The 24,846-nt window shown below is 42.2% G+C and overlaps 1 protein-coding gene across 2 annotated transcripts in view; it reads left to right on the top strand.

Moving 5' to 3' along the window:
* Window positions 1-22,920, top strand: part of LOC108884576 (FERM and PDZ domain-containing protein 1) — a 36,638-nt gene extending 13,718 nt beyond the window's left edge. For both annotated transcript variants that reach the window (XM_018678549.2, XM_018678548.2), the window contains exons 3-16: window positions 4,528-4,650; window positions 4,939-5,102; window positions 8,662-8,764; window positions 8,921-8,966; window positions 10,123-10,227; window positions 11,932-12,027; window positions 12,454-12,579; window positions 12,725-12,844; window positions 12,930-13,066; window positions 13,658-13,877; window positions 14,007-14,189; window positions 14,714-14,858; window positions 14,972-16,315; window positions 17,564-22,920. In XM_018678549.2, coding sequence (XP_018534065.1) covers window positions 4,532-4,650; window positions 4,939-5,102; window positions 8,662-8,764; window positions 8,921-8,966; window positions 10,123-10,227; window positions 11,932-12,027; window positions 12,454-12,579; window positions 12,725-12,844; window positions 12,930-13,066; window positions 13,658-13,877; window positions 14,007-14,189; window positions 14,714-14,858; window positions 14,972-16,315; window positions 17,564-21,099 — 6,444 coding nt within the window. In that variant the 5' untranslated portion in view covers window positions 4,528-4,531 and the 3' untranslated portion in view covers window positions 21,100-22,920. The remainder of the gene's footprint in view (window positions 1-4,527; window positions 4,651-4,938; window positions 5,103-8,661; window positions 8,765-8,920; window positions 8,967-10,122; window positions 10,228-11,931; window positions 12,028-12,453; window positions 12,580-12,724; window positions 12,845-12,929; window positions 13,067-13,657; window positions 13,878-14,006; window positions 14,190-14,713; window positions 14,859-14,971; window positions 16,316-17,563) is intronic.
* Window positions 22,921-24,846: the final 1,926 nt, after the last annotated feature.

Genomic DNA, 24,846 nt, shown 5'->3' with positions numbered 1-24,846 from the left:
GCCTGCGAGAATATAGTTTCCATGGGACTGCAGACTTTGGGGCTTTTGTCATGTCAAAAGTGGGCGTGGCATCATCTAAACTTGGTTGGAAAAAAATGCCCGACACCACCTGTTTGCGTTTGCGTTTTTCTCCCTACTTCCTGTTTCACATGAGTCTCTGCAATCGCGTCCACACACAGGAGCGGAAGGAGACAGGTTGACAACTCGCTGTTAAGTGTAAATCATAGTCATAGATGGATAGACGTCGAACCCAAACGTTCAAAAGTCAGACCAAATTATCAGCATTTTTGCCATCAGTGGCAGAAAACTCTGTTTTTACTAAGTAACCATCCTCGACCTTGTCTTGTCTCTGCCTGGTTTCAAGCTGTTAGTTATCAAAATTAATCATCAAATTTGAGGTCCAGTCGCAGTCGGAGAAGAAAAAATAAATGCATAAGGTACAGTAAATCTGCAACTGTAACTTTGTGACTTTGCTTGTAATAAGTCTGTGTGAACACTAAAGTAATAAGAAGGGCAACAGTGTGTCATGTTGTTTAGTGTGGTGGGTGAGGTACACCCACCTACAACTACAGGGGGTGAAAGCACCAGTAACAAACCCTCTACCCACCAAATTCTGTTTTATGGCTCATAAATTTCTCAATCTCTCATAAAGGGATAACAATAAGTACAGAGGAAAGAGAAAATACATCCATCTTTACATTATGAGAAACCAGTGGTAAGGATTGCAAGAGTCAGCAATGGATGCATGATGTAAGAATATTTATATAGTGTAAGGTTGAGAAATGCAGTGTGTCTTGTGCTTGAAGTGAGAAGGAAGTACAGTATGATATTCCCAGCATCATCTAATGTTACACCCTTAAAAAGAAATCTGGCAACATTTCCTGCCCTGATCTCTTGCCTCGAACACTGTGGTTGCAGAACGGGAATTGCTATGCTGTCTCAACACTGTTGTACCACAGTGGATTTGATCAGACTGCTGGGCTTGTACTTCATCAGTATAGTCAATCAAAGCCACTTAGGAAGGAAAACATGTTTATGGGATTAGAAGGGATTGGCCGTGTATGAGGGCTTTGTCCCAGTATTTGACATTTGAAATACACAGCCATTTGCCCATAATCTATCCCTGATTATCCACTTTTAGAAGGAAGTTAATCTTCTGGAAATTGACAATTTCAGAGCTTTGGGGCCATTATGTTTCTTTATATTTGTGTATGTATCCATTTCACCCATGAGGTCACCATGTTGGTGAGCTAGTTGGATTATTCTGACCCTAACAAACCTGAGTACACTTCTGCATTGTGTCTCAGTAATGTGAGAAGTGAGATAGTGCGAGCAAAGCAAACAGGAAGAGTGAGATATGGAAGAGGGAGAAGTGAGGGGCAGATAGGATGAAAAGGAAGTGAGCAGAAGCAGGAGAGGGGTATTCACAGACAGATGGATGGATAATGTGCTTATGACTCAAGATTCCCCAGGAGACATTGCTGTCTGGCTGTGTCACTCACCACTTTCATCACTAAGTCCTCCTCCTTCCTCACCTGCTATCACACTGTTTCTGTCCTCCTCTCATTCAGTTTCCTGTGCTAGTCACATCATACTGTATCTGATGATGTACTGTACACCCACACCTTTCTTTTCTTTTTCTCTTTTGTTTATTTAGACATCTAACTCTCCCTCTCCTCTCCCCTCCCTTGCTCTCTTTCCCCTCCCCACCCTCTTGTTTTCTCTAATGGATGGTGCTAATGTCCATCAGCAGCAGCGTCCTTCTGGGGGAGATTCCTTCCTGCAGCTGCTCACTGAGGGACACAGCAGGCTGCCTTAGATCATTCACTCATTCATTCCCTCCATCAGGGAAGTGTTCATGGATGCATCCATCTTCCTCTTATTACCCTTTTTAACAAAGCTTTTTCCAACAACAACTCCACTGCTTGTGGTTTGGGAGCTCCATTCATATTTTCTTCCTTGTATTCATTCATTCATTTTTCAATGATCTAATAGCATCCATCTGTTTTTCCATAATAACTTATCCATTCACCCCTTTTGCCCACTATGTGATTTATTAACTACTAAAATCAATGAGTCATTCATTCATTCGTTCACTCGCTCATTCACTCCCTTTCCTTTCCATCTGTCATTCATAGTGAGGTGATTCTACATGAATGCTCACTATCAGAGTATCTCTTTCCCAGCCACAGTCTAGTAGATTCAGTCTTTGATGATGTGAAAGGGGTATCGGGTAACAGGTAATGACCAAGTCTTTGTCTGACCATGTGTGCATGTGAGAGAGAGAAAGTGCGAGACTGAGACTGTCTTTTTTAGAGCAGATGCTTTCTAGTATTCTAGTATTGCATGCTAATGTTTAGACCCTGATATGCCTATGCTAGTTTGCTCATAAAGCTGCAAGTTGCCAATTTTTGGTAAGTGATGCACTCATCACTCACTATAAAGAGAAAACAACTTTTTGTGTGTGCGCTCCTTAGCTTCCTTATCATGAAATACACATTTTATTGGATATTTGTTTGTTTGGTAGTTACAGTCTGTTTAAAGCAGTGATAGTAATGCTATTCTGAGTTAGTCACAGCACAGAAAAATGTGCTAATAACCACTGAGCAAAATTTGAATGGTTAAAATATATAAAATTAGGTTTCAAAATCATGACAAAATGAGGAGCTGTCTCTGCCCTGAGAGGCTGGGGGTGTGTCCACTGAAGGTGCTGAAACCACGCCCGCTCTAATGCTGCATCACAGTGACAGTTCGCATCCTTTTAGCACCCTGCTAGCACCACGACCTGAAAAATGGATACTAGCCGCCTTGGAGTTGTACAGCCATACATGTTTGAGCCACCAGAGCCAGAGTCAAGTTCAGAACCTGAGGACAATTTCTTATTGATTTGAAATGTGTAGAAAATACATTTTTGTTGATCTGTCTTCAAGGACTCAAGAAACAAGTTGTACTGTTTATACAGTTATATTACTGATCTTTATTAATAAAGGAAAATCAAGTATAATCCTGTCACACTAATAATAAACTAACTGCGTAATAACAAGTGTATTATTATGGTAAAAAGTGTGTTACAGCCTTACTCTAACCAGTTTGATCCCTCATCTTCAGGACACACACACACATACACAGTGAGCAATGTCGGCAGGACAGGAGGGTGAAGGCTGGGGAGGGAGACGGTCGGCTCTGCCCTGTTCAAAAGTGACAATGGATTATCAGTGAATTTCCATTGTCTCCGATGACAGTTTGTTAAACTAACCGGAGTGAAACGGTCACTGCAGAGACGGCTGTTGGTGGTGTTCCTCAGCTCTCCATCATTATCGCTCTTCACTAAATTAATCTACCTTCTCTTACTGCCTTTGAAAATTTAAATAAAGCGATGACTGAGCTGCTGAGAAGCACTGAGGCTAATGCAGGGCTGCTGTTTATAACGTTTTCAGGGCAGGGTTATGCTGAGTGGTGGCTCCAGTGCATCAACGAGCCACTATTTCAGACCCGCCCATAAAATTCTCAACACCAAACTTATGGAAAACTGTGAAATGGTCTCTGGTCTAAGACTTTGTAATAGTGAGTCACTGGCTGAAGTAAACAGCTGTTAATGCTAATGTTGGTTATGTAGCGATAGCAAAAACATACATATTGCGCCTTCAAAGGATAGGTTCCATTTTTTAAAAGTTTTGAGTTAATATTAAGAGGGATTGAGGAGACTGTCTCCTGTAAAAAAGAAATGACGGCAGAGATTGCTATGTGTTCAGACTGCTGAAGCTACATATCAGCTTTGACTGTACTTTTGAATGCAAGAACTGTGGATTAGTCCACCAACTCTTACAGTGTAATCATGTTTGAGGTTAATCACATCATGGTCAGTGTGGACAGGTAATGAAAATCCACAAAGGCGTCATGGTTAACATTTGCTGAAGTCTGTAGGCCATTGTAAGCATACGTAAGCTGATATAGAATGATGTGAAATATTGCAAGGTTCCACAGAGAGGCACTGACTCACTACTGTGGGCCCATGCATTAGCCTGACTAAACCCCACAGACACCAGAGGCAACCCATGTCCATTACATCCAACTCACCAACCACCAGAGCCTGTCAACAGTCATTTATGACAACCACCAACCTCATAGCAAACCCAACGGGGACCCATTTAAAAGAGACATGATCATTATTGGAAATTAGGGACTAGTGATATTGATGTTTATTGATATTTGAACGCAAAATGCAAGCAATTGGCTCATAATTCAGGCTGAGAGCCTGTAAGGCTGTGTGAAGCCACAGGTGACATCACTGTTGGCCCCAGTCCATGTCTGATACCCAGAGGTCCTACTGCCAGGCCTTAATGTCTGTGTGAGTGTGTGTCTGCCTGTGTCTCTCAAGCGTTACAATTTGCAGTTTCCTAAAATTACATGTTATATCCTGATTGTAAATATCTCATAGAACACAAAACAGCACAAAACATTTCATGACATTACACAATGCCAGTTATTCAGTATTTTTGATTCCTTTAATGTTCTCTCATGTGACAGGTAAATGGAGGTGCAGGACAGGAGCCGCTCCCCATCCCGTAGGACCAGCCGGGTGGAACAGGTGGTGGGACGATGGCTGAGACGGTCCAGAGACTTAGGCAGCAGGTCTCACTCGCTGACCAGGTAAACCAACTCTCTTATTCAAATTGATTAGTTAGATCCTCCATTTCATCTTGCCTATATGTCGTTGTTGAGTGTTGGGGGTGGAGCCTATGTGAGAGTATGGAGATCATGTCCACATTAGTGACCCAAAAAGCTATTTGAATTAGCTTTTTCTATCTGTGCTATGTTTTTCAATATTATCTATTCTTTTTTTGGCAGTTGTTCACCACAGAACTGAACAAATTGCCAGAGCAGATTTGAATGTCATTCAAAATTCCAGCTTTTTTCTGTTCACCTGTTTCTCTCCAGAGACCGGGCTGCAGTGGATGGAAAGACAGCAGAGTCCAGTGGCTCTGATCAGAGGAATTACCCCTTCCGCTTTAATGTTCAGATTCAACGCGACCCAATCCTTAACTCTCATGGCCTCACTCTCTCATCCCAAACCCCGATCCTGGTACAAGATATCACCCCAGGTATGATGAGATTTATAAAATGTTACCACAGAAGCAAGAAAAAGAAATTTGCAATTTGCAGATCTGCAATCTTAAATTTGTTGTGAGAAAATTACTGTCTGTGTTTTGAGTGAACAGTTATAAAGCTGATGTCTGAACTTTGAATGTGATGATGATGATGTGCCTTTACACACACATATGTAACACTCTTGTCCTGAAACCTGGTGCAGCACTCATCCTGGGCAACTCAGTAGAAGAAATACGGTATTACTCAGTATCAGAGAGTCTGGTTTCATAGCTGACACTGCATGTCTAGTTGAGCTATGTCTGCTTGGTACCTCTCCACCAGCTCTAACTCCTTCTCCCACAGAGATCCCATTCTACCTGCCAAGAGCAAGTCTCCACTGCCAGGGTCTGCAGTGTTTTGGTCTGCTTTGTCAGTACCTCCTGCCCAACATGCACAGCTGCTACTGCTCACTTCTTACCAAAGAGAAGGGAGAGTAACCCAGGCACAGAGAAGCTAGGTCTCCATAGCCACTACAGAAATTCATGTAATCTGGTGAGGAGCTCAGCAAACCTATAGAACTTTGGTGCCACACCAATGTACTTCTATAGCAGGAGGGGCCAGCTGAAATAGTTTGGATGCTTGGTAAGGATGCCACTGGTCTCTCTGGAGCAATCCTGGGAAATGTGCAGAACACACTTGAGTGTATTGTAGGTATACTATAGTAACATGAGCTGTTCCCTCTAATCAAGTGAATTGAACTAGAGCTTTCACTTGCTGGACTGAAAATGAGGTTTTCTTTTTACTTTTGTTCATCTCAGTGTCTAATTAACCCACATAAATACATTAATACGTATCTTGCTATTGAAGTGAAAGCTCAGACAAAGAGCTCTACTGTACAGCACTCAGTGAGGTAGACAGGAGCACCGCCCTGTTAAATATATTCTCCCCTTTCAGGAACAAAACATTTTTTTTTTCATCTTATTCTCCCTGTTGTCTCCAGAACAGGGCTCTTATTTTGCATAGAATAAGTCTCCTCAGCAAATGAAGTGGTGGAGCTGTGCCAGACCACTGCAGGCCCCTGGCCAGTGTACAAAACAAACTGTAAAAATGGAGCCTCCAAGGGAGGCTGATACTGCATACACACACACAAAATCACATTAACAGAGGAAACGTACTGTGTGATGTTATGTGTGCATGGTGTGATCGCTGTGTGTGTGTGTGTGTGTGTGTGTGTGTGTGTGTGTGTGTGTGTGTGTGTGTGTGTGTGTGTGTGTGTGTGCAAATCATTATCTTCAGGATAATGAGGAGGCAAAACAAAGAAGACCTTTTCAAGGAAGTAGAGTTTTTCAGCCCTCATGTAAGACTCTCAGGCAGCACTTTCTCCTAGGCTTTGTACTGTCCCCAAGAACATCCTCTATTCAAATGCCTAATGTGCTTTCTGTTATACAATACACAGGTATGGTTAGTGTTATGGAGTGTGACTGGAGCCAGTACAAAGTAGGTGGAAGATGTACACAGCTGCAAGCCGAGCTCAGGAGAACAAGTCCTCTGAACTAAATACATTTTCAGGGACATAAGGGTGTGTCAGCACCAGTAGGTTGGACATGTCACCTCCACAGTCCTCCAGTAACTCTCTGAAAACAGAATCACTCATCATCACTTACAGTATCTTGAATATGATATACTTACAGCTCTCAAGTATAGTCCTCACGCGGTTTAGAACGTAATTGCCCTTTAGAGCTGATGCCAACCTGTATGCCATGCATCATGAATCATTCAAATATTTATGAACATGGTAAAGGGCATTGTTAATGATTTGTCCATGATCTCATTTTTGTTAGTCAAGTGTTGAAAGTACCTTTGACCCCTTTGAGGTTTAAGCATCAAGTCATCAATCAATCTTAAGAGATAATAAGTGCATGACATAGGTAACCACTATGAATGAAGATAAAAATATACAGAAATGTATATTGAACACATTAATACATTTTACAATGTTTTCAACTAACACTTGATAGAGTTCCAAAAACTGTTTCCGTATTATAACACCAATCAATAATATTGATCTGCTTGCTCTTATGTGTATATATATCAATACTTACTTGTTTATATCTGTGTGTGTTTTACTAATCAAACAAACAAGTAGTGTCCTAATTCTTATTGCCTTTATTTTTAATTGTCTAGGTACACAGGTACTAATTGATTTTTTTGTAAGCTGGTCAGGTAAAAAGTATGCATAATAACTCATACAAACTATATATTATATTCTGCTTATATCTGTTCTCTGAAGTGCAGTTTGTTGCTGAGCTGCAGAGCCATGAGGACCTGAATCCCCCTGAGGTCCAGGGGCAGATTACCTCGCTTTCTCCTGTCTGGCTGAAGTCTGCTCTGTCACCATCTGCTGTGCCAGTCTCACACAGACACACACAAACACACACATACACAAACACACTGTTGCTCATGTCTCCAGTGACCCCACTGAGCTTTGGCTCAATTTTTCTGGCACGTGCTTCAGCATCTTGACATTGAACTATGAATGCATTATTTAAACGCAATTTCAGAGCAATCAGCTATCAGTGTCGCCTGGGTTATTTGTCCAAATTCATTTTGGATGAAACATCAAGTAATAACTTGTTTCACAATTAAAAAACTGAGCACTCACTTGTATGCAAAACAAGCAGTTTTGATTGTAGTAATAAGGAAAGCGATGATGAGAGATGCTCTACAGAGCCAGTGACAGGGGTGATAAATGTCCATATATGTAAGAAACTATTGTCTCTCTCTATACAGGTTACACACAGTTTAATGCCCAGCATTTGCATGGTAGTAAACATACCTACATGATCTCATGGACACTCTCTATAGTCGGAGCCATGGTTTCTGGTTTGCTGCCAATTAGTCAGATTCAGGGTGCACTGAATTACAATTTGATTTACAATATGCACCAGTGGTTTGTCATCAAGTGCTAGAGTGGCCAAAGACCATGTTCATACTTTTGTGATGCCGTACAAAAATAATATTACACGCCTGTCAGCGTGACATCACTACAGCAGTCCTGGAGCAGGACTGTGTGTATGTGTGGGGTGTGGGGGAAATCACTTTTAATATTCTCCCAAGATATTAATTGTAAATAAATAAAATATGTGTAATAGAATGAAAACAAACCTACAAACCTACAAACAACTCTGATGAACTGAAACAGTGCAGACTGTACAAGATTTTGCCTCCAATCATTGCCTAATTCAATTTCCACTATTTTACAAGTACGGTATTATCTGTATCAGCGACGGTGACAGTGGGCTCTTGGTGAAGTTTAAGAGCAGACTCCAGCTGCTCTTAAAATACTACAGTGGTGTACAGTGTGTGCTAAAAACAAATAAAAAAATAGTACTGTGAAACTGGTCTTCCTGTGGTGGGACAGTTAATTTTGGAGAGCTGTGTAATAAAATTATGCATCAATGTGAGATGAAAGGAATACACGCTACTGCCTGTCATCAAACCCAGTTGCAGTATGAATGCAGGCCAATTGAACACCCTCAGGCATGACAACACAAGGACATTTTATGTGTGCAGGTGGTCCTGCAGATGGTCGGCTCGTCCCTGGCGACCAGCTTGTGAAGATCAATAACATCGCTGTGGATGACCTGACCCCGGAGCAAGCTGCTGAAATAATCAGGTCTACACCGACAGCTGCATTCACAAACACAAACACACACACACACAGACACACACACACACACACACACACACATGATTATTGGTAGATGCACCACAGATTACTTTTTAAATTGAAGTTATCCGCATCACCACCCATCCCTTTCTGTTATTTCAGGGAGTGTCAAGATACATTGACGATGACGGTCCTCAGAACAATGCTGGTAAGTCTATTGTATCCACCTAACCATAGTTACAGTGATGGACTCTTAATTGGATAACGGCTGGTTCTCTGCAAGCAGCACTTTAGATGAACTTAATGTGTTTCTTGTTTCCTATTACATTAGGTTATAAAGACACACGCACACACACACATGAGCATGTACATACGCATATACATGCCATATACATTGTCTATATACACATGGGATTGTGACACACAGCTGTCAGCAAACCCATTAATCAGCACATCAGTGAGGCTCGGAGTCAGGAGTCATTGATAACAACGATCCTGTCACCAAGGTCCCACCACTACATCACTGTTACCAGTGACAACATGTTACACCCTCGTAAACTCCCCCCACAGACTCAGATAGAGGGATCTTCCTTTGGACTCACACTCAATCATGATCACTCTGTGTGTGTGTGTGTGTGTGTGTGTGTGTGTGTGTGTGGTGTGTGTGTGTGTGTGTGTGTGTGTGTGTGTGTTTACTGTGCATTTGTGTGTGCAGGTTGTTCATCTGTATCTGTGAAGTTGACGTATGTGTTTGCACTAAGTTGAAGTAAGATCAGTAATTGAAAAGCTGCTCCTCAGTAATTCTCATCAGCAGCTCTGCTGATGGAGGCACCTTTACCATCTGATTCATCACTCACAGCTCCAACAAGAAATCATTACTGAGCTGCAAGGAATTATTAGTATTTCCCAGAAAATATTCATCTCTGTCATGCATGTTGATTGTAACAAAACATCAGAAGAGTTCTAGACATGCCTAAGCAAAGATTTTTATTATAATCAGATAATGATACGAGAGCAGGCGGATTGTTTGACAGTTTCTTGTGCCTTCAGTTCACCAACTGTAACTGTTTGTGTAGTAATGAAGAAATCAATGTGTTTATGTTTGTTACTAAGTGCCTGTACTTGGATATCTCCTAAATGTAAATCCCTTGACAGAACAGTAAAAGTGTTTTTTAATGCCTGTCTTGTTTTACTATGAGATAGAACTGTTATTGCTCCATTAATTTAGCAATTTTCAAAATGTATGCACATGTTTCTATAACATAATCACTTGTCTCATTTTAATTCCCATTAAACCTTAACATTAAGTATCAATTACAAAAAATACTATAACAATCAGATTTTTTGATTTGCTTTCCTCCCAGGGCCCAAAGTCATCATTCATCACACCAGAGAAGAGGGCCAAACTCAGGTCCAACCCTGTCAAAGTTCACTTTGCTGAGGAGGTGGAAGTCAATGGACACTCTCAGGTGAGTCTGAGAACATGTGCAAAAATTCCACACCCATGATGAAAACCCAGCTTTAGATCCCCCTGTCCCCATCCTCACTATCATCTGTCAGCTGATATTTATTACATGCAACAACAACTTGAAACAATATAACGTGCAACATACTGCTTAGCATTCTGCTCAGTGTTTGGGCACTGTTCTCCATCAGCTCATCCATCACTGCACAGCTGTCATTAAAACACCACTTAGACAGGATGTGTATCTGGATGGACATTATCTAGATACTGACATCTGATAAGGGGCCAGAGAAAAACAGTTCTCAATAAGTCCTTCATTTTCATTTCATTAACACATTTTCAAACCTTTTTCTAAGCTTCCTTTAAATAGAGTTAAAACAAAAACTAAATTAAATTATTACCGTGGAAATACAGTTTATCCTTCTCCTCAAAGAGAGGCTGAATCTCTTTACAGACTGTGAACTGTGTGATTTAATCCGCACAGACACCTCATTATTTATTATATCTTCTGCAATTTACATTAGGTTTTGACTCAGATTATTCCACAGTCATGTGGGACTAGAGTTATGAGGAGCTCAGCCAAAACAATTTTTAATTTGGAGTTTTTAAAGGCCTGAAGAGGTGAAATAATACATATAATTCTCAAGAAAAAAGCAATAGATATAATTATGTGTGATGGAATTACTTTAATCATCTTGTGACTTATCTCAATCATCTTGGAATCCTTTGTGAGGGTTCCAACTTCCTGGCTGGGAACCACTGAGTTGAGGCCTCCTAGATTTTCATAAGTCTGAATTTCAGATCTCAGACAGGGGATTTGAATGGGATTTATTATTGCCACATGTACCTTTTCACTGTGGCGAGAAGTGATGTTTTATAATTGGTCGGTATTGTTCCATGCAGTATGCATTTTTCTTCTCTAAACCTTGTTGGTCAGAGGTCCCATCCTGCCGGCGGATGTGAAATTAGCTGGATGAGGAAAACCACAGAAGCTGGAGTGCCCATTACTAATCACAGGGAAAACACAGATCGATGTCTGCCTCATCCTCTAGTCCTAATGTCTGTGATTACAGGACAATAAACATCAGATTAGGGAGAGAGAGGTAGAGGGTGATAGAGAAGAGACAGAGAGAGAGTGAGGGAGAGGAGGGGCAGTGGGCTGTGTTCGCCATTGTTAAAAGAGAGAGAAAACAAGAGAAATGGAAGATGGGAGGGTGACAAGGGAGGGGTTGTCTAAAATTTGAAAGCTTTCCATTTGAACTTCAAAACATACAGACATCAATGTTGCATTACATCACAGTGACAATACAGAGAAACTCTTTCTGAAATCATAAGAGAACAGGGATGAGGCAGGGAAAGATGAGTCACCACAGCGAACAAGCCTGGCAGACAGAAACAGGCCAGAGGATATGATGCGAAGAAATGCTCCGTGTGAAAATTAGACAAGGTTTACGTCTCTTTTCTTACTGCAAGTGTGTTTTAATGTGCAGAGCATGCCTTTCAATATTTTTTATATTTTAAAACACCCAGCGCCTGTGTATCTGAGACAGACATTACATGCACAAACATAAGGACAGTCAAAAATGAAACATCCATTTCTATATCGTATTTCTTTTTAAGTCTATTACTTATGAAGCAGCAGGTTTTATGACGCTCACATTTTCATCTGACACCTTCCTTGACCCCTGACTGCTTGTCTGCTTTGCAGGGTAACTCGCTGCTCTTCCTGCCCAACGTTCTGAAGGTTTATCTGGAGAACGGGCAGACTAAGGCCTTCAAATTTGAACCCAGCACCACAGTCAAGGTACTATGCAATGATAGCCTACCATACATAGTTGCCTCCGAGGATCATTATGTGCTTATGAAATGAGAAGATCCTCTGTAATTCTTGCCTAAGTCATGTGAGAGTGTATGAGTCAAGTCAAAGAGCCAGTAGTCAGTTTTATGATTGTGAATGAATGTGATGTAGTTTCAAGCCTGCAGTATACTCCACACTAAAATAACCATATAACCACAGAGACAATTTTTGTATTGACATTATATATTGTATATAATTTAAAAGCTACACGCACTCCCTCAGGCATCATCACTGTTAGATTTACATCAGTATCTTTGCTAACCACTTAAACTTTCCCTTCAAACCCCAGCTCAGTTCAGCTCAGCTCAGCAAATATGTTTCCTGATGTTATGAAATATTGTCTCTCACAATGTGATTTTCTGTGTGCATCAGGACATTGTGATGACTCTGAAGGAAAAGCTTTCTCTGAGCCGTATTGAACATTTCTCCCTGGTGCTGGAGCAGCAGCACAGCATCAGCAAACTACTGCTGCTACACGATGAGGAGAGGATACAGCAGGTACACACACACACACACAGAGTAATAACAGTTATTCTGTCTCCTCAATTTACACTATATTTATACTATGGCTCCACTGGGAAGTGGGTTTAATCTGTGGCAGTATTCAAGCTTTTACCTGTATTGCATGTGTTTGTTTTTCCAGGTGGTCCAGAAGAAAGAGGCCCATGACTACAGGTGTCTGTTCCGTGTTTGTTTTATGCCCAAAAACCTCCAGACTCTGCTGCAGGAGGATCCCACAGCCTTCGAATACCTCTACCTGCAGGTAGATTAATCTTGCAGGTAGATCTTTTGTCATTTTTTTTTTTACCATTTGATCTGTTTTTTACCACTTTATCTGTTTGTCTCAGGGGGTGAATGATGTGCTACAGGAGCGCTTTGCAGTAGAGATGAGATGCAACACCGCCTTGAGACTTGCTGCTCTGCACATCCAGGAGAGACTGGCTAGCTGTGGACAGTCACCAAAGACCAACCTGAAGATCATCACGTGAGACATAAACACATTTTAGATTATATTTATACCCACCAAATTAAACTATAAACTAACATAGGATTTGACTCTTGGAGACGTCTTAGATTCAGCCAAACGGAGGGCTGCCAGCAATGAAATATTCCAGATCTGACAATGTTTCAGGAGGTTGAGGGAATAACATATATTATATAACCTCACTGAAGACATGAAACACTGTTCAAATAGTAGAGGTAATAAGCACTACTATGCAAATGTAACACTAAGTGATTTCTTAAGATTTAAGACTAAAAACTGTATTTTCCACTTAAACATACTGTACACTGCATGCCATATACACACAAACACAGGTGGGGTTTCATCTTTTAATTTAGAATATACTGTATATTTCTGAGTAACACTGAATAACTGAAGTCAGCTTTTTAGGTGAGCAATGCATTTCAGGATTTAAATTTCATTTTATTGTAATCAAGGAGGAATGTGTTTTGTGGTGGAGTTTGCTGTTCCTTTCATATACACATGGACATGTCCTAAATCAGGTTCAGCTCTCTGACAGTCGAACAATCTACAAACAGACCCTCTCAGTCTGTGTTTTTGTGTTTGCTCCAGGAAGACGTGGGGCATAGAGAACTTTGTGTCATCCACATTGTTGAGAAACATGCGAGAGAAAGACCTGAGGAAGGCCATCAGCTACCACATGAAGAAGAGCCAGTCCCAGCACGATCCCAAGCAGAAGGGCCTGTCAGTTGACCAGGCACGGATAAACTACCTGGAGGAGCTTGGCGATCTCAAGTCCTTTGGAGGAAAATCCTTCAGTGCCACCATGATGGTAGTGTTTTGGACTGTTAATTACATATGTATATCGATTCTGTGCTTGAGATTTGGTTGATTCAAGTTTCAACGTTCTCCTCCTCCGTATCTCTGCTAAACCACCCCCCACCCTCCCATCACCCTCCAGCTCCAGGACAGGGAGTCAATGGTAACCCTGCTGGTGGGGGCACGGTACGGGGTGAGTCAGGTGGTCAACTACAAGCTTAGCATCCTGTCCACCCTTACAGAGTTCACCAGCATCACACGCATCGAGCTGCTGCCTGAATCAGACAAGGTCAGCCTGGTGAAAATATACCTGCAGGACATCAAGGTAAGAGCAGGAATACACACACACACTTTACTTTGAAGTATCTGAATCACCATTACAAACACTACTATGAAGGTGGGTCATATTAAGTTGCGCACCAATAAGCATTATGTGTTCTCCTCTTTGTTGGTGCACTTCTTCTATATTTAGCATGTGTTTTGATTTTGAGACAGTGCCCTTTTTACAAATTAAAGAGATGTTATGTAATTTTTGTAACACAGCCTCTTTGGATGTCTGGATGCTAACCAATAAATCCTGCTACATGCCAGAAAGCTGCTAATTAGCATTCAGCTTAAAATGATCCACTGTTTTAGCTGTGTTTTTTAATGGTGATTAATTACTTAAAATTTTTAATCTTGGCCTGTTTATGTTATTTTGCGTACTGTTCTTGTATTCAATGTGCAGAGTTCAGCATTTTTGTATCAGCAGAAGTACTTTATGCTTAATGTGTTTCCACAGCTGAAAATGTCATTGTGTTTCCCCTTGTCTCATGTCATATCATCTTATCTCCTCTCTCTAAAACAAAGCCAATCACGTTACTGCTGGAGTCAGTGGCAGCCAAAGATATGTCCTGCCTAATAGCTGGTTACTGTCGAGTGTTTGTTGACCCCAATCTCAACATCTTCCCTTGGATCGATGACTCCAAGAAGCACAGAGTGTCTGCTGAGGAAGGTACAAAGAAAACATGCATATACAGTAAGAAACATACACAGCCAGAAAATAATACATCCATAAAGTCCGTCTCAAACCCTGGTGTTTGTTTTCATATTCACGCGTGCTCACAGGTTACGTGTCCAGGTGTGGCAGTGACTCAGATGACTCCTCAGACCTGGACATGGAACCACTAGTCACCCTGGTGTGCCCCACTGAGAAGCCCTGTCCTCGTGTCAGATCCTCGTCAGACCCAGATGGAAGAAAAAGAAAAGACAAAGACAGAAGGAGAAACAAAGATGGCAAAGAAAAGGAAGATAAATCCTTCGAGGATAAAAAACAAAAGGAAGAAAAGGATGCTGACACTGAAAAGGAAAAGTCTCCGCTAGAGAAGACAGGGAGAAGAGAGGGTGAGAATGAAGACACCAAGCACAAGGAGGAGATGGAGAGAGCACAGGATGGTGGACAGATACAGATTGAGATCACAGACAATGACTCAAGGGAACAACGGGAAAAAGTGGGAGAAGAGGGAAAGACTGGAGGTGGAGAACAGGTGCAAGCAGCAGAGGAGCACCCATCTGTATCAGAGGATTCTTGTCATACTGACTCTCGTGTCCTCACTAGCCCCTCCAGTGACTCCCTTGACGCTTTGGAGGAAGATGATTTACTGTCATGTTCCTCCTCCTCTAACCACCGCAATGCTCTCTCTCAAACTCATCCTCACATCCACTCTCTCCTTCAGCTCAATCCTTATTCTCATAGGCACGTTGAGCCTCATCTCCTCGCCCCTCCACCGCCTCATTCCCACCCCCTCATCCACTTCACAACTTACAACAGGGGAGGAGGAGGGGGCCGCAGGAGGTCAGGTGACGGAGCCGATCCTCAACTCCTCGCACCCGTCTCCACCTCTCAGAGCCTTTGCCAAACACTAAAATGTTCAACTAACCCCTGCTCCGATGACAACTCCCTGTGCTTCGCCGAGCTCTCTCGCCTCGTGGATTTCCTGCCGAGCCCCCCGGAGGCCAGCGAGGATGATGACGATGAAGAGGAGGAGATGAGGAGGAGGAGGAAGTTGTTTAAAGAAATGGACCAATCAGTGAGAAGAGGAGGCGAAGGAGGAAGTGTAAGCGGGGAGGGTGGCTTTAGAGAATATCCGTCATCCCTCTCCCCATCCTCCCCCTCCTCTCAGATGGAGTTTGTGTTTAACTTTGACCAGAGCGACGCTCGCTGCTACTACAAGCTCTGCTCCAACATCACTCCCGACAGCGCTCGCAGCCCTCCTCGTCCCCCTTATCATAAAGAAGAAAAGAAATGGGAGGAAGTGGAAGGAGATGTGGATAAAGCTGTAGACCTGGAGCCAATCCCAATCCTCCAGCCACCCCCTGGCTTTGGAGACAGCAGCTCTGATGAGGAGTTTTTTGACGCCAGAGATCGTTTCACCTCACCTGAAGACCCAACCTCAGGGGCTGTGCCAAGAGGTGAATTAGTTTCCTTAGTTCCTTGAGCTTCTTATTCAAATGTTCATAAGCATTTACCTCATTTTCAAGTCCCTGTAGATTCTGCTTTTGCTACCATCTGGTGGCCAAATCTTTTATTTTGCAAAAGTGAAACAATATTGTATTTTGAGCATTGTTACATAATGGCCTAGAGAGTAGTGGACCACACATCTGACCACACCTAATAGTGATGTTGGCTGTGGTCCACTGACTGTAAAGAATCAGCCTACAGAGTCTGTGCAACCATACTCTGCTTCCAGAGGAGATACAGCATTTGCATTCACTGTCAAAAGTTCAATTAGAAGAAAACATTATGATGAAAATAGTTATTGTGCTTTATGTAATAATGGTATAAAATGCTCTGTAAGTTATTGAATTGTACTGCACAGACTCTACAAAAAAATCACATTTAGTAACCTTGATAGAGGCCTGATATTAAGAGTTAATATAAACATAAATTGAATGAGCCTGCAGGCTCCCAGACTTAAAAGACCTCATGTGTTTCTTTGGAGATGAACTGAAATTTCCAACCCTTTTATTCATTTCAAAGAACTTTTCTGAATGGTTATTAATTAACAGTATTGATGTTGGCAACATATGCATGAGATGTGCAGGTCTGCTACATTTCACAATAGCCATAACAATGCTCATCAGAATGTGCACCCAACCTTTGTCCATCTAATTTTGCGTCAATTATAATAAATCCAAATTTTTCAGCCCATTCATAGATAAAATTAATATAATACATATTATTCATCATTTATCACATTTACATCACAGTGGATTACGGGTAATATTCCAGGTGAAGTCTGGTGAGGTTTGCACCCTTAGTGGAGTGAAGTCTGCAGAAAGTCCATTTGAGTCCCTTTGTGGCCTGGAATGATTGTGGATTTGAACAGTCCTCAGCATTTGCAGATTTCCGGCCATTAAGATAGGCCAGCTTATGTAGCCTAAGAGGTGACACCCAGGGCAAAAACATCTGTCTAGATGATTTAAGATTTTGGAAAATTGTGACGCCCATCCCCAACTAAAAATCAAAAGAAATTGTTTAATTACAATAACCATGCCAACTTTGACATAAACCCTCAAGCAAAAGTAATCTAAAACCAGAGTTTAATTGGTTGTTCAGTTAATTTGGATTATCTGTTTCTATTTTCTGCATAAATAGCTAATTTGATATATGCTTTGTTTTTAACATGTTTAACTGAACCTTTTCTTACTCTCCTGCAGATATCTGCACAGAGATGAAGCTGGACTTCCTCAGCACACTCAGCCTCAGTGACATCAGAATCTGTGTGACAGATGAAGACAACACTGGAAGAGCAGAAGAAGACAAAAATGGAGGAGATGAGGAAGGAGGAGGCAAAGAAACATTGTTCCAGCTCAGAAAAAGATCTCGCAAGCGTCGTTCCTTCATGGAAACTGATTATACCTCTATGGTGTCATATCCAGAACCAGATCCAGAATCAAAGCAGGACCTGGGTTCCAACAGGTTTCATAAAAACCTTTTGGCAGAAGCCAGTGATGCTCAGATGCTGAGTTCAGATCCTGAACCTTCAGAGCAAACCCAGAATCCAAGCCCTACTGTCTCCTCCCTGACTCACTCTGAAGGGGAGCCGGCTCAGCTTGAGTCAAAACCCATCCTGTCAAAAGCCCGCTCCCACGGACCAGGCTCTCCTCGTTTTGGGTCTCATGAACAGACTAGAGACCCACAGCCCGCTTCCAGGACCAGGAAGCAAGAAATGGAGATGGAACCTGACGCAATGGAGTCTAAATCAGTCACAGATCTGGTAAAGGCTGCATCTCCTACCATTACTGTTGTACGCTGCCGGGTGGATCCAGATGGGAAGGAGAGTGCTGATAGGAGGGGTGATGGAAAGGAGGAAGGAGAGGGACAAGAGGAGATGGATGAGGAGAAAGAGGAGGAAGAGAAGGAAGAGACAACAGGTGTGTCAGGGAACAGGCCATTTACTAGTCATATGTTTTTACCAGAGATTGCTGAGGAGGAAAGAAAGGGGAAAGACACAGGAGAAGAGAGGATAGAAGGAGTGAGAGGGTACAGTTCACAGAGACCACTTATAGGTGCTGAAACACAGTCAGAAGCCAACACACTGCCTACATGTTTGATAGATATGAACACAAAAGGTAGTAGTAATGGCTTTTTGGGATCTCATTTAATCACCCAAGAGTTAAACTCATATGTAGAGGAAAATATGCTTGAAGGTGTGTGTGACAAGTCAAGCCCACTGTCATACTCACCACCACCCCCTCCACCCTCATCCCCTCTACCTCCAATACCAGCTTCTCACAAATCCCAAAGCGACTGTTTGGTGAGGGAGGAAGAGGGAAGCAAAAACATGGAAACCTTGACCAAACTGTCTTCATCTCCTTCCAAGGAGATGCCACTTAGCAAACAAAATCACACTAACAAAGCACAATTACATTTAGAAGTCACAACCAGTGTTAATGAAGATGAAGCTATTGGTGTTTTTAGTTCCACCATGACTACTAGTGATGAAGTTACTGACAGCACCAATTCTGACAATGTTTTCGATGATGATGAGGTGAGTAATTCCTTAAATTCTGGTTCAAGTGACAAGAAAGATGACTGGAATTTGGCTACAAAGCTTAGCATCAGATCTAATTCAGCCACAGCAGGTAAAGGAGAGTCACAAATTAGTATTAAGTCTGTAACCAACACTGAAGTTCACACAAGAATTCATTCAGTTAATTCTGATTATACTCGTGCTATAAACTCTATCACAGCAAAGCTTGGAGCTGCAACCAGCATCACATCTCCAACATTTAATTCAGGTACTAAAAGCGAGGTGACACATGAAAATGCATCATACTCAAATCAAAATGTAGCTATACCCAGCAGTGATTCCACCGTGTCAAGTGTTGAGGCTAAAGATAGTTTAGTTAGTCAAAGCTTAGTGAAGACTAACATGGCCACCATCTGTGATCTCTCCAAAGAGCCTCCTTCTCCAACTCACTTCCTCTTCCAGACCTGTTCCCCCAGCATCATGGGCAGATTATCTGCCTCGACACTTAGGGGGAAGATTCAAAAGTTACCCCTTTATTTATCACGCTCCCAGGAAACCCTTCACCAAGCTGAGGCGGAGAATGTAGCCCAGAGTCCTGCTGAGGACAACAGTAGCAACAACGTTGAGATTACCATCCAAGTTACAGACGTTGATGATGTCACACAAACTATAGATTTTGAAATGGGCACAACTATAGAAACATTGGATTCGGATGATTCAGATACAACATTTACAGGATCAGAGGTGGATGGGGAGTTTTTTGTGGAAACAACCTCAGCAAAGAGTTTTCATTCAAGTTCAGAAGTCAAGGAAGTAAACTCTCCACTTCCTGTCCAGACTGAACCCAAACACCAACATCGAAAGCTTGTGTGTTCTGAACCTATTAAGAACTCACCAGGACCAGTAACGGAGCCTCCAACCTCCATATTAAACCGCCTCCAAAGAGATACTTCGGGCCTAACGATGGACACTCCTGGCCCTATAAAAGATTCTCCAGAACCAAATATGGTCACTACCTCAGGTGAGGACATTCCAGGTTACAAGATGAGCAATCCATCACCTTCCATTCCCCCTCCGATAGTAGTGACCACACAGAATTTAAATAGGCCAGGACTTCCTTTTCATAATCAGACAGTGAGGCGGACCAGTAGTGACAGGCCTTTGATGGGTCTTTGTAGGCCTTCAGAGCAGAATTCAGACTCACCAAAAATACTTTCCTCGGGCTGCAGAGTGTTTACAATCTGTGAAGATCCATCTCAAACCAAGACACCAGTCGAGGTTGGGACTACCCCACCCTTGAAGCCTGAGTTTGGCTGCAGTTCTGTGCTAGCATCTGGATGCGAGTCTATTGTGGAGGGGGTACAGGTACCATTGGATGCTTGTGGTTGCCCAACAGTCTACACCAACTGCTTCAGTGGTGGGGACAGCTTTGACGACGAGCTTACAGTCTACGAGTTCTCTTGCCGCACACAGAGCAGTGGTGTGACTCAGACTTCAGGAGCAGTTCTTCCTCTCATCACCTCTCCACCTGTCCCCTCCTTTCTCTCCACCTCCTCCACCCACTCTCCCTCCTTTCCACGCTCCATCCTCTTCTCCTCCTCTACCTCTGAGCTCAGCCCTCTCCTCTCACCGCTGTCCGACGCCTCTGACTGTTTCCTGTCTCAAACACACAAGGACACCATCAATCGGTTAGGTCAGCAGCGCTACCCGGAACCCCCAACAGGTTTCCAAGTACTCCGCGTAGATGTGGATCAGCTCCTGTCAATTCTAGAAAGTAGCGGTAGTGATCGTTCTATGGAAGGTCTTGGAGGTCGCCACCCAAGGGACACCTGCCCAGCTCACTTTACAGAGAACAAGCGGGTGCTCCAGATAGAGGCCCGGCGGCTGATGTCAGGCTGCCAGAAGGTGGTGGGGATTGGACAGAGCCCAGAAGAAATGCTCCACTCCCTGGCAGACAGTTTCCGGACCCTGGTGGAATTGGCTGGCATATGCCTTTGGTTCTCTGGTTGTGACAGGTGTGACCGAAGGAACGCAGAGGCAGTTGCAGGTCTTGCAGATGTGGCCCGCTCATTCAGGGACTTCTGTCTGGCAGCAGAGCGAGCCAGCAGCAAGCGCAGCTGCCAGGACCTGAGCACCAAGCTGCTCGCCAAACAGTGCACTGCGCTCACTGCCTCCGTCTTCTGCCTCACTCAGCTGTTCCGCACCCTCACTGCACTATGAGCAGTCTACAGCCTCTGAAGATTTTGAAATGACCTTCAAGCAACCTGTGGTGTGTAACCTCAGATATATGGGGTCACCAGTGAGCCCACAGCTGCGATGTGGGGAAAAGTGTGACCTGAGACAGTCAGTGTGTTTAGAAAGGGCAGTAAAGCAGGAGATGAGGTTAACTGGGAGCTGCACGACAGTTCAAATGATCACAAAAATTCTCAATATCATAGAGCCAGTTTGCACTTCTGTGCAATTAATAGGGCAGAGATTGTTGAGGTGCATGTGGTGACTGACTATATGCTGTGCACGTACTGTAGCCCACAAACCAGTCAGGCAACAACCAGGCTATAGAGTGGTGCAAGCTGCAAGAGCAGAATCTGCTTGCATTCCAGTATTGAGGAACTGATGTACTTGAATGTATTCTATGTTGTCTATTATATTTATTAATTTATTATTTTATCTAATTGATGAGTTATTACAATGTATCTGAGCAAGCAAGGAATGTAAAGAAAAGGATGGAGGAAATTTGTAAATGTTTACAGGCGTACCTTTAGACAAAGGGTGCTGTGTGAGAGTAGTGGGCCTTTTACACACATACACAAGCACACACACTCATATACAGAAAGTGAATCAATCTTTGATAGATCCATTCATACACAGGCCTTTTGTTTGACTGTTGGATCGTGTTAACTTTTTTTGTCCTCTGGTCTTCTGATAAGAAACACTGCAGTTTACTGATGCTTATATACTGTGTCTTTATATTCTCCAGGCTGTCAGCAAGGACTTCTTTGAATGTTACTGTTTACAAAACCAAAAACTACAGAGAGAAATGATTTGATTAAATCACAAAAATCAAGTCTGAAGTTTGCTATTTTATAATTCTAGTAGCAGAATGCTGATGCATGCGCATCATATGACTTTCTAAAAGAATAATTTGAATGAGGTGCAATCCTTTAGACATTCAGTTTGCTGTTATTTTGCACAGACATTTGGTATGATTTATCTAATTATAATACATTTGCTAGCTTTTCTCTCATTGGTTTGTCATCACTTGCTTTCTCCACCTCCAGTTGAAACACTTAACCCTCCAGTGCATGGTGATGTGGCTGTCAACCACTAAGTAAAGATAGTCCAAACAGTGCAGGAATCCCATATGCAGCATTGTTGGCTATCTGTATGTTTTTGTAAGCCTTTGATTGACATACTGAGTGGGAGGGTGTCAGAAAACATCCGCCAGACTGATCCAATCATTGGTTGACAGCCTCTCGTCAGAGTTTTTGAACTCAATGAGAATAAGACACATTGATCACAAAACCATGTACAACACTGATTTACCTAAAGCTTATTGCTGTGAATAAGCTGTTGTGTTGGAGCATTTTCACTTGGAATGTTCACACTGTTTCACACTGGATCTGCATGTTCACTGGAGAAACTAAAGTTATCAGAATTAATTTCACCATTACAGTACTGGGAACACAACATATTGCAAACAGTGTTTCTATTTATACTTATAATGGCAATTGAAACTCTTTTATTTGTTAACTTGTAGTGTTTCATTCCCTTTCGTTGTAAGAGAATATAATTGCCTGTACTTTATTCCCAATTTCCTGCAGAAACTGAATTACTTTTACCACAACATCCATGTGGAAATTGCCCCCAAACAAATGATGTAAAATCTTTTTTAAAAGCATCATCTGTGCTCACGAAGCATGCTGTAATAAGCCATAAAATGCATTGTTGTTTCATCAGGGATTTTATCTGTGAATGACTGAATGATGACATCTGCTCTTGCTTTGTAATGCTCAACTGTCACCATTAAAAACAATGTCAAGATTTTTTTTTTAGGGATCCCTTTATTGCTCATCTACTTGTACCTTCTTTGCTCATTAAGCCAAAGAGCCACAGGTTCACTCACAGTCAATGTCAATTGTAAATGAACAACCAGAGAGTCTTAACACCTCATACAGAACTGGAAAACCTTTAATTACACAGTGATTGGTTCACGGTTGTTAATGAAATGTCACAGGCAGTGTCCAACCAACTTAAGTTTTGAGAAGAAAAATTAGAGCAAAATTAGACAAATTTAGATTATCCTACAACATACAACATGTAGTGTTAAAAAGTATTATCCTGGCAGTATATGGTATAAAATATACATGTGTCATGCGATGATAAACTAGAGCCAGTAGAACAGTTGTCACAGGAAGAAAAACCCACTGAAGGTGGTGCACATGAGGGTCATGGTAAATCATTAAAACATCCATCACATCACATTTCTCCAGCTTTAGTAAGGCTGCAGTTGTTACATAATGCTCTACACACTTGGAACTGTGAAAAAGCAATCTCTTCTTATGGATGCACTGAATGATTTTAACCACTAGAGGGAAGAAACATTTAAAAAACAAACTGTTTCTGTGTCAGTGCCTTACTGGATAATAATCAGTATTTGTTTATCCAAACAAAAACAGCCTCTGCATTTGTTATATGTGGCAGCTCAACCTGAAATGAATGAGAAGTCCTCAGGAAAAAAAGAAAATCTGAATTTCTACAATTTCATGAAACAGGAGAAAATTCATATGCTGGTGAAGATCATGCAATATGGTTAAAAGGCTCTGCAACAGCTTCTAAATGGACCTTCAGGTAAGGTTGTTTTGTCCAACTACTGAGTGTTTACAGTTCACAGATGGTGGATTTGAAACCAGAGTCTTTTTGTAAGGTGACACTGTGTACAACCACAGAGGAATCTGGACATGCACCTGTTTTATGTGTTCAGGCTGTGTGTTGTGTAAGAGTGTACAAGCACTACTGCAGCTTATTCTGAGTAGTCTATTAGTTGTGACCTGGGGAATATTCAAGTGTTCTTTACCCTCTGTATTTAGCAGATACAGATATAAAATACATTGCGTATTTCAAGTTTTCCAGTATTTGCGGTTTTGTGGCTTTTAGGCCACAGGAGTGCTGGGCACCATAATTGAATATATCAGTTGTATGGAGTGTATGGAGGCAGCAGGCATACAGCCTTCAGGGTGAGCTTGAGAGCCAAATCAAGTCAAGACAAGGTGTCACAGAAGGAGCACAAAACTTGAGGGAAGAACAGGATGCTCTCCTTCAACAGATGGTGCAGGAGATCAAACTGGTGCAGAAAGACACTGCTGAGAAAGAACCAGCTGAAAACTCAGCTCAATGACCAGCTCTCACGCAACCTTAAGCTCTCCACGGAGCTCAAGGCTGAGAGAGAAGAGAAGCAGAAGTACGAAGAGAAAAAGGAGGATAAGCCTGCAGATAAGGATGAGAAAGAAACATCCAAGCAGCAGGAGTCTCTCTCTGATACTCTCCCTGATTCCAAACCTGAGGAGATTGAAATGTCTGAGATGAGGGCAAGCAACGCTTCAGCCTGGAAGAGAGCTCACCACTTTCTGGGCCTGAGGAAACCAAAGAGGTGGAAGAAGTCAGCGGTGCCTGCATCCACCAGCTGCACCTGAGCTGACCTTCCCTCCCTCACCCACTGTAAGGAAACTGACCTTGACCATGACCATGACCTTTTCATCGCAGACTCTCCAACAGCTTGTAAGGGGAGGAATGAGGGGACAGGTATTCATTTGGTTGTGATCTGCATTCTCACCGCTATATACCACTAAATCCTATGTTCAATTAGCGATATAAGTCAAAATATTGAGTTAATCATTTTTAATTAATTTAATTCATTCATTATAATTTTGATCTAGTGTCTCCTCATTTTGATTTAACCATGTGTTGTTG

The sequence above is a fragment of the Lates calcarifer genome, linkage group LG5 (assembly GCF_001640805.2).
Source record: "Lates calcarifer isolate ASB-BC8 linkage group LG5, TLL_Latcal_v3, whole genome shotgun sequence".
In the NCBI taxonomy this organism is placed as follows: Eukaryota; Metazoa; Chordata; class Actinopteri; family Centropomidae; genus Lates; species Lates calcarifer.
This window is presented reverse-complemented; position numbering and strand designations above follow the sequence as displayed.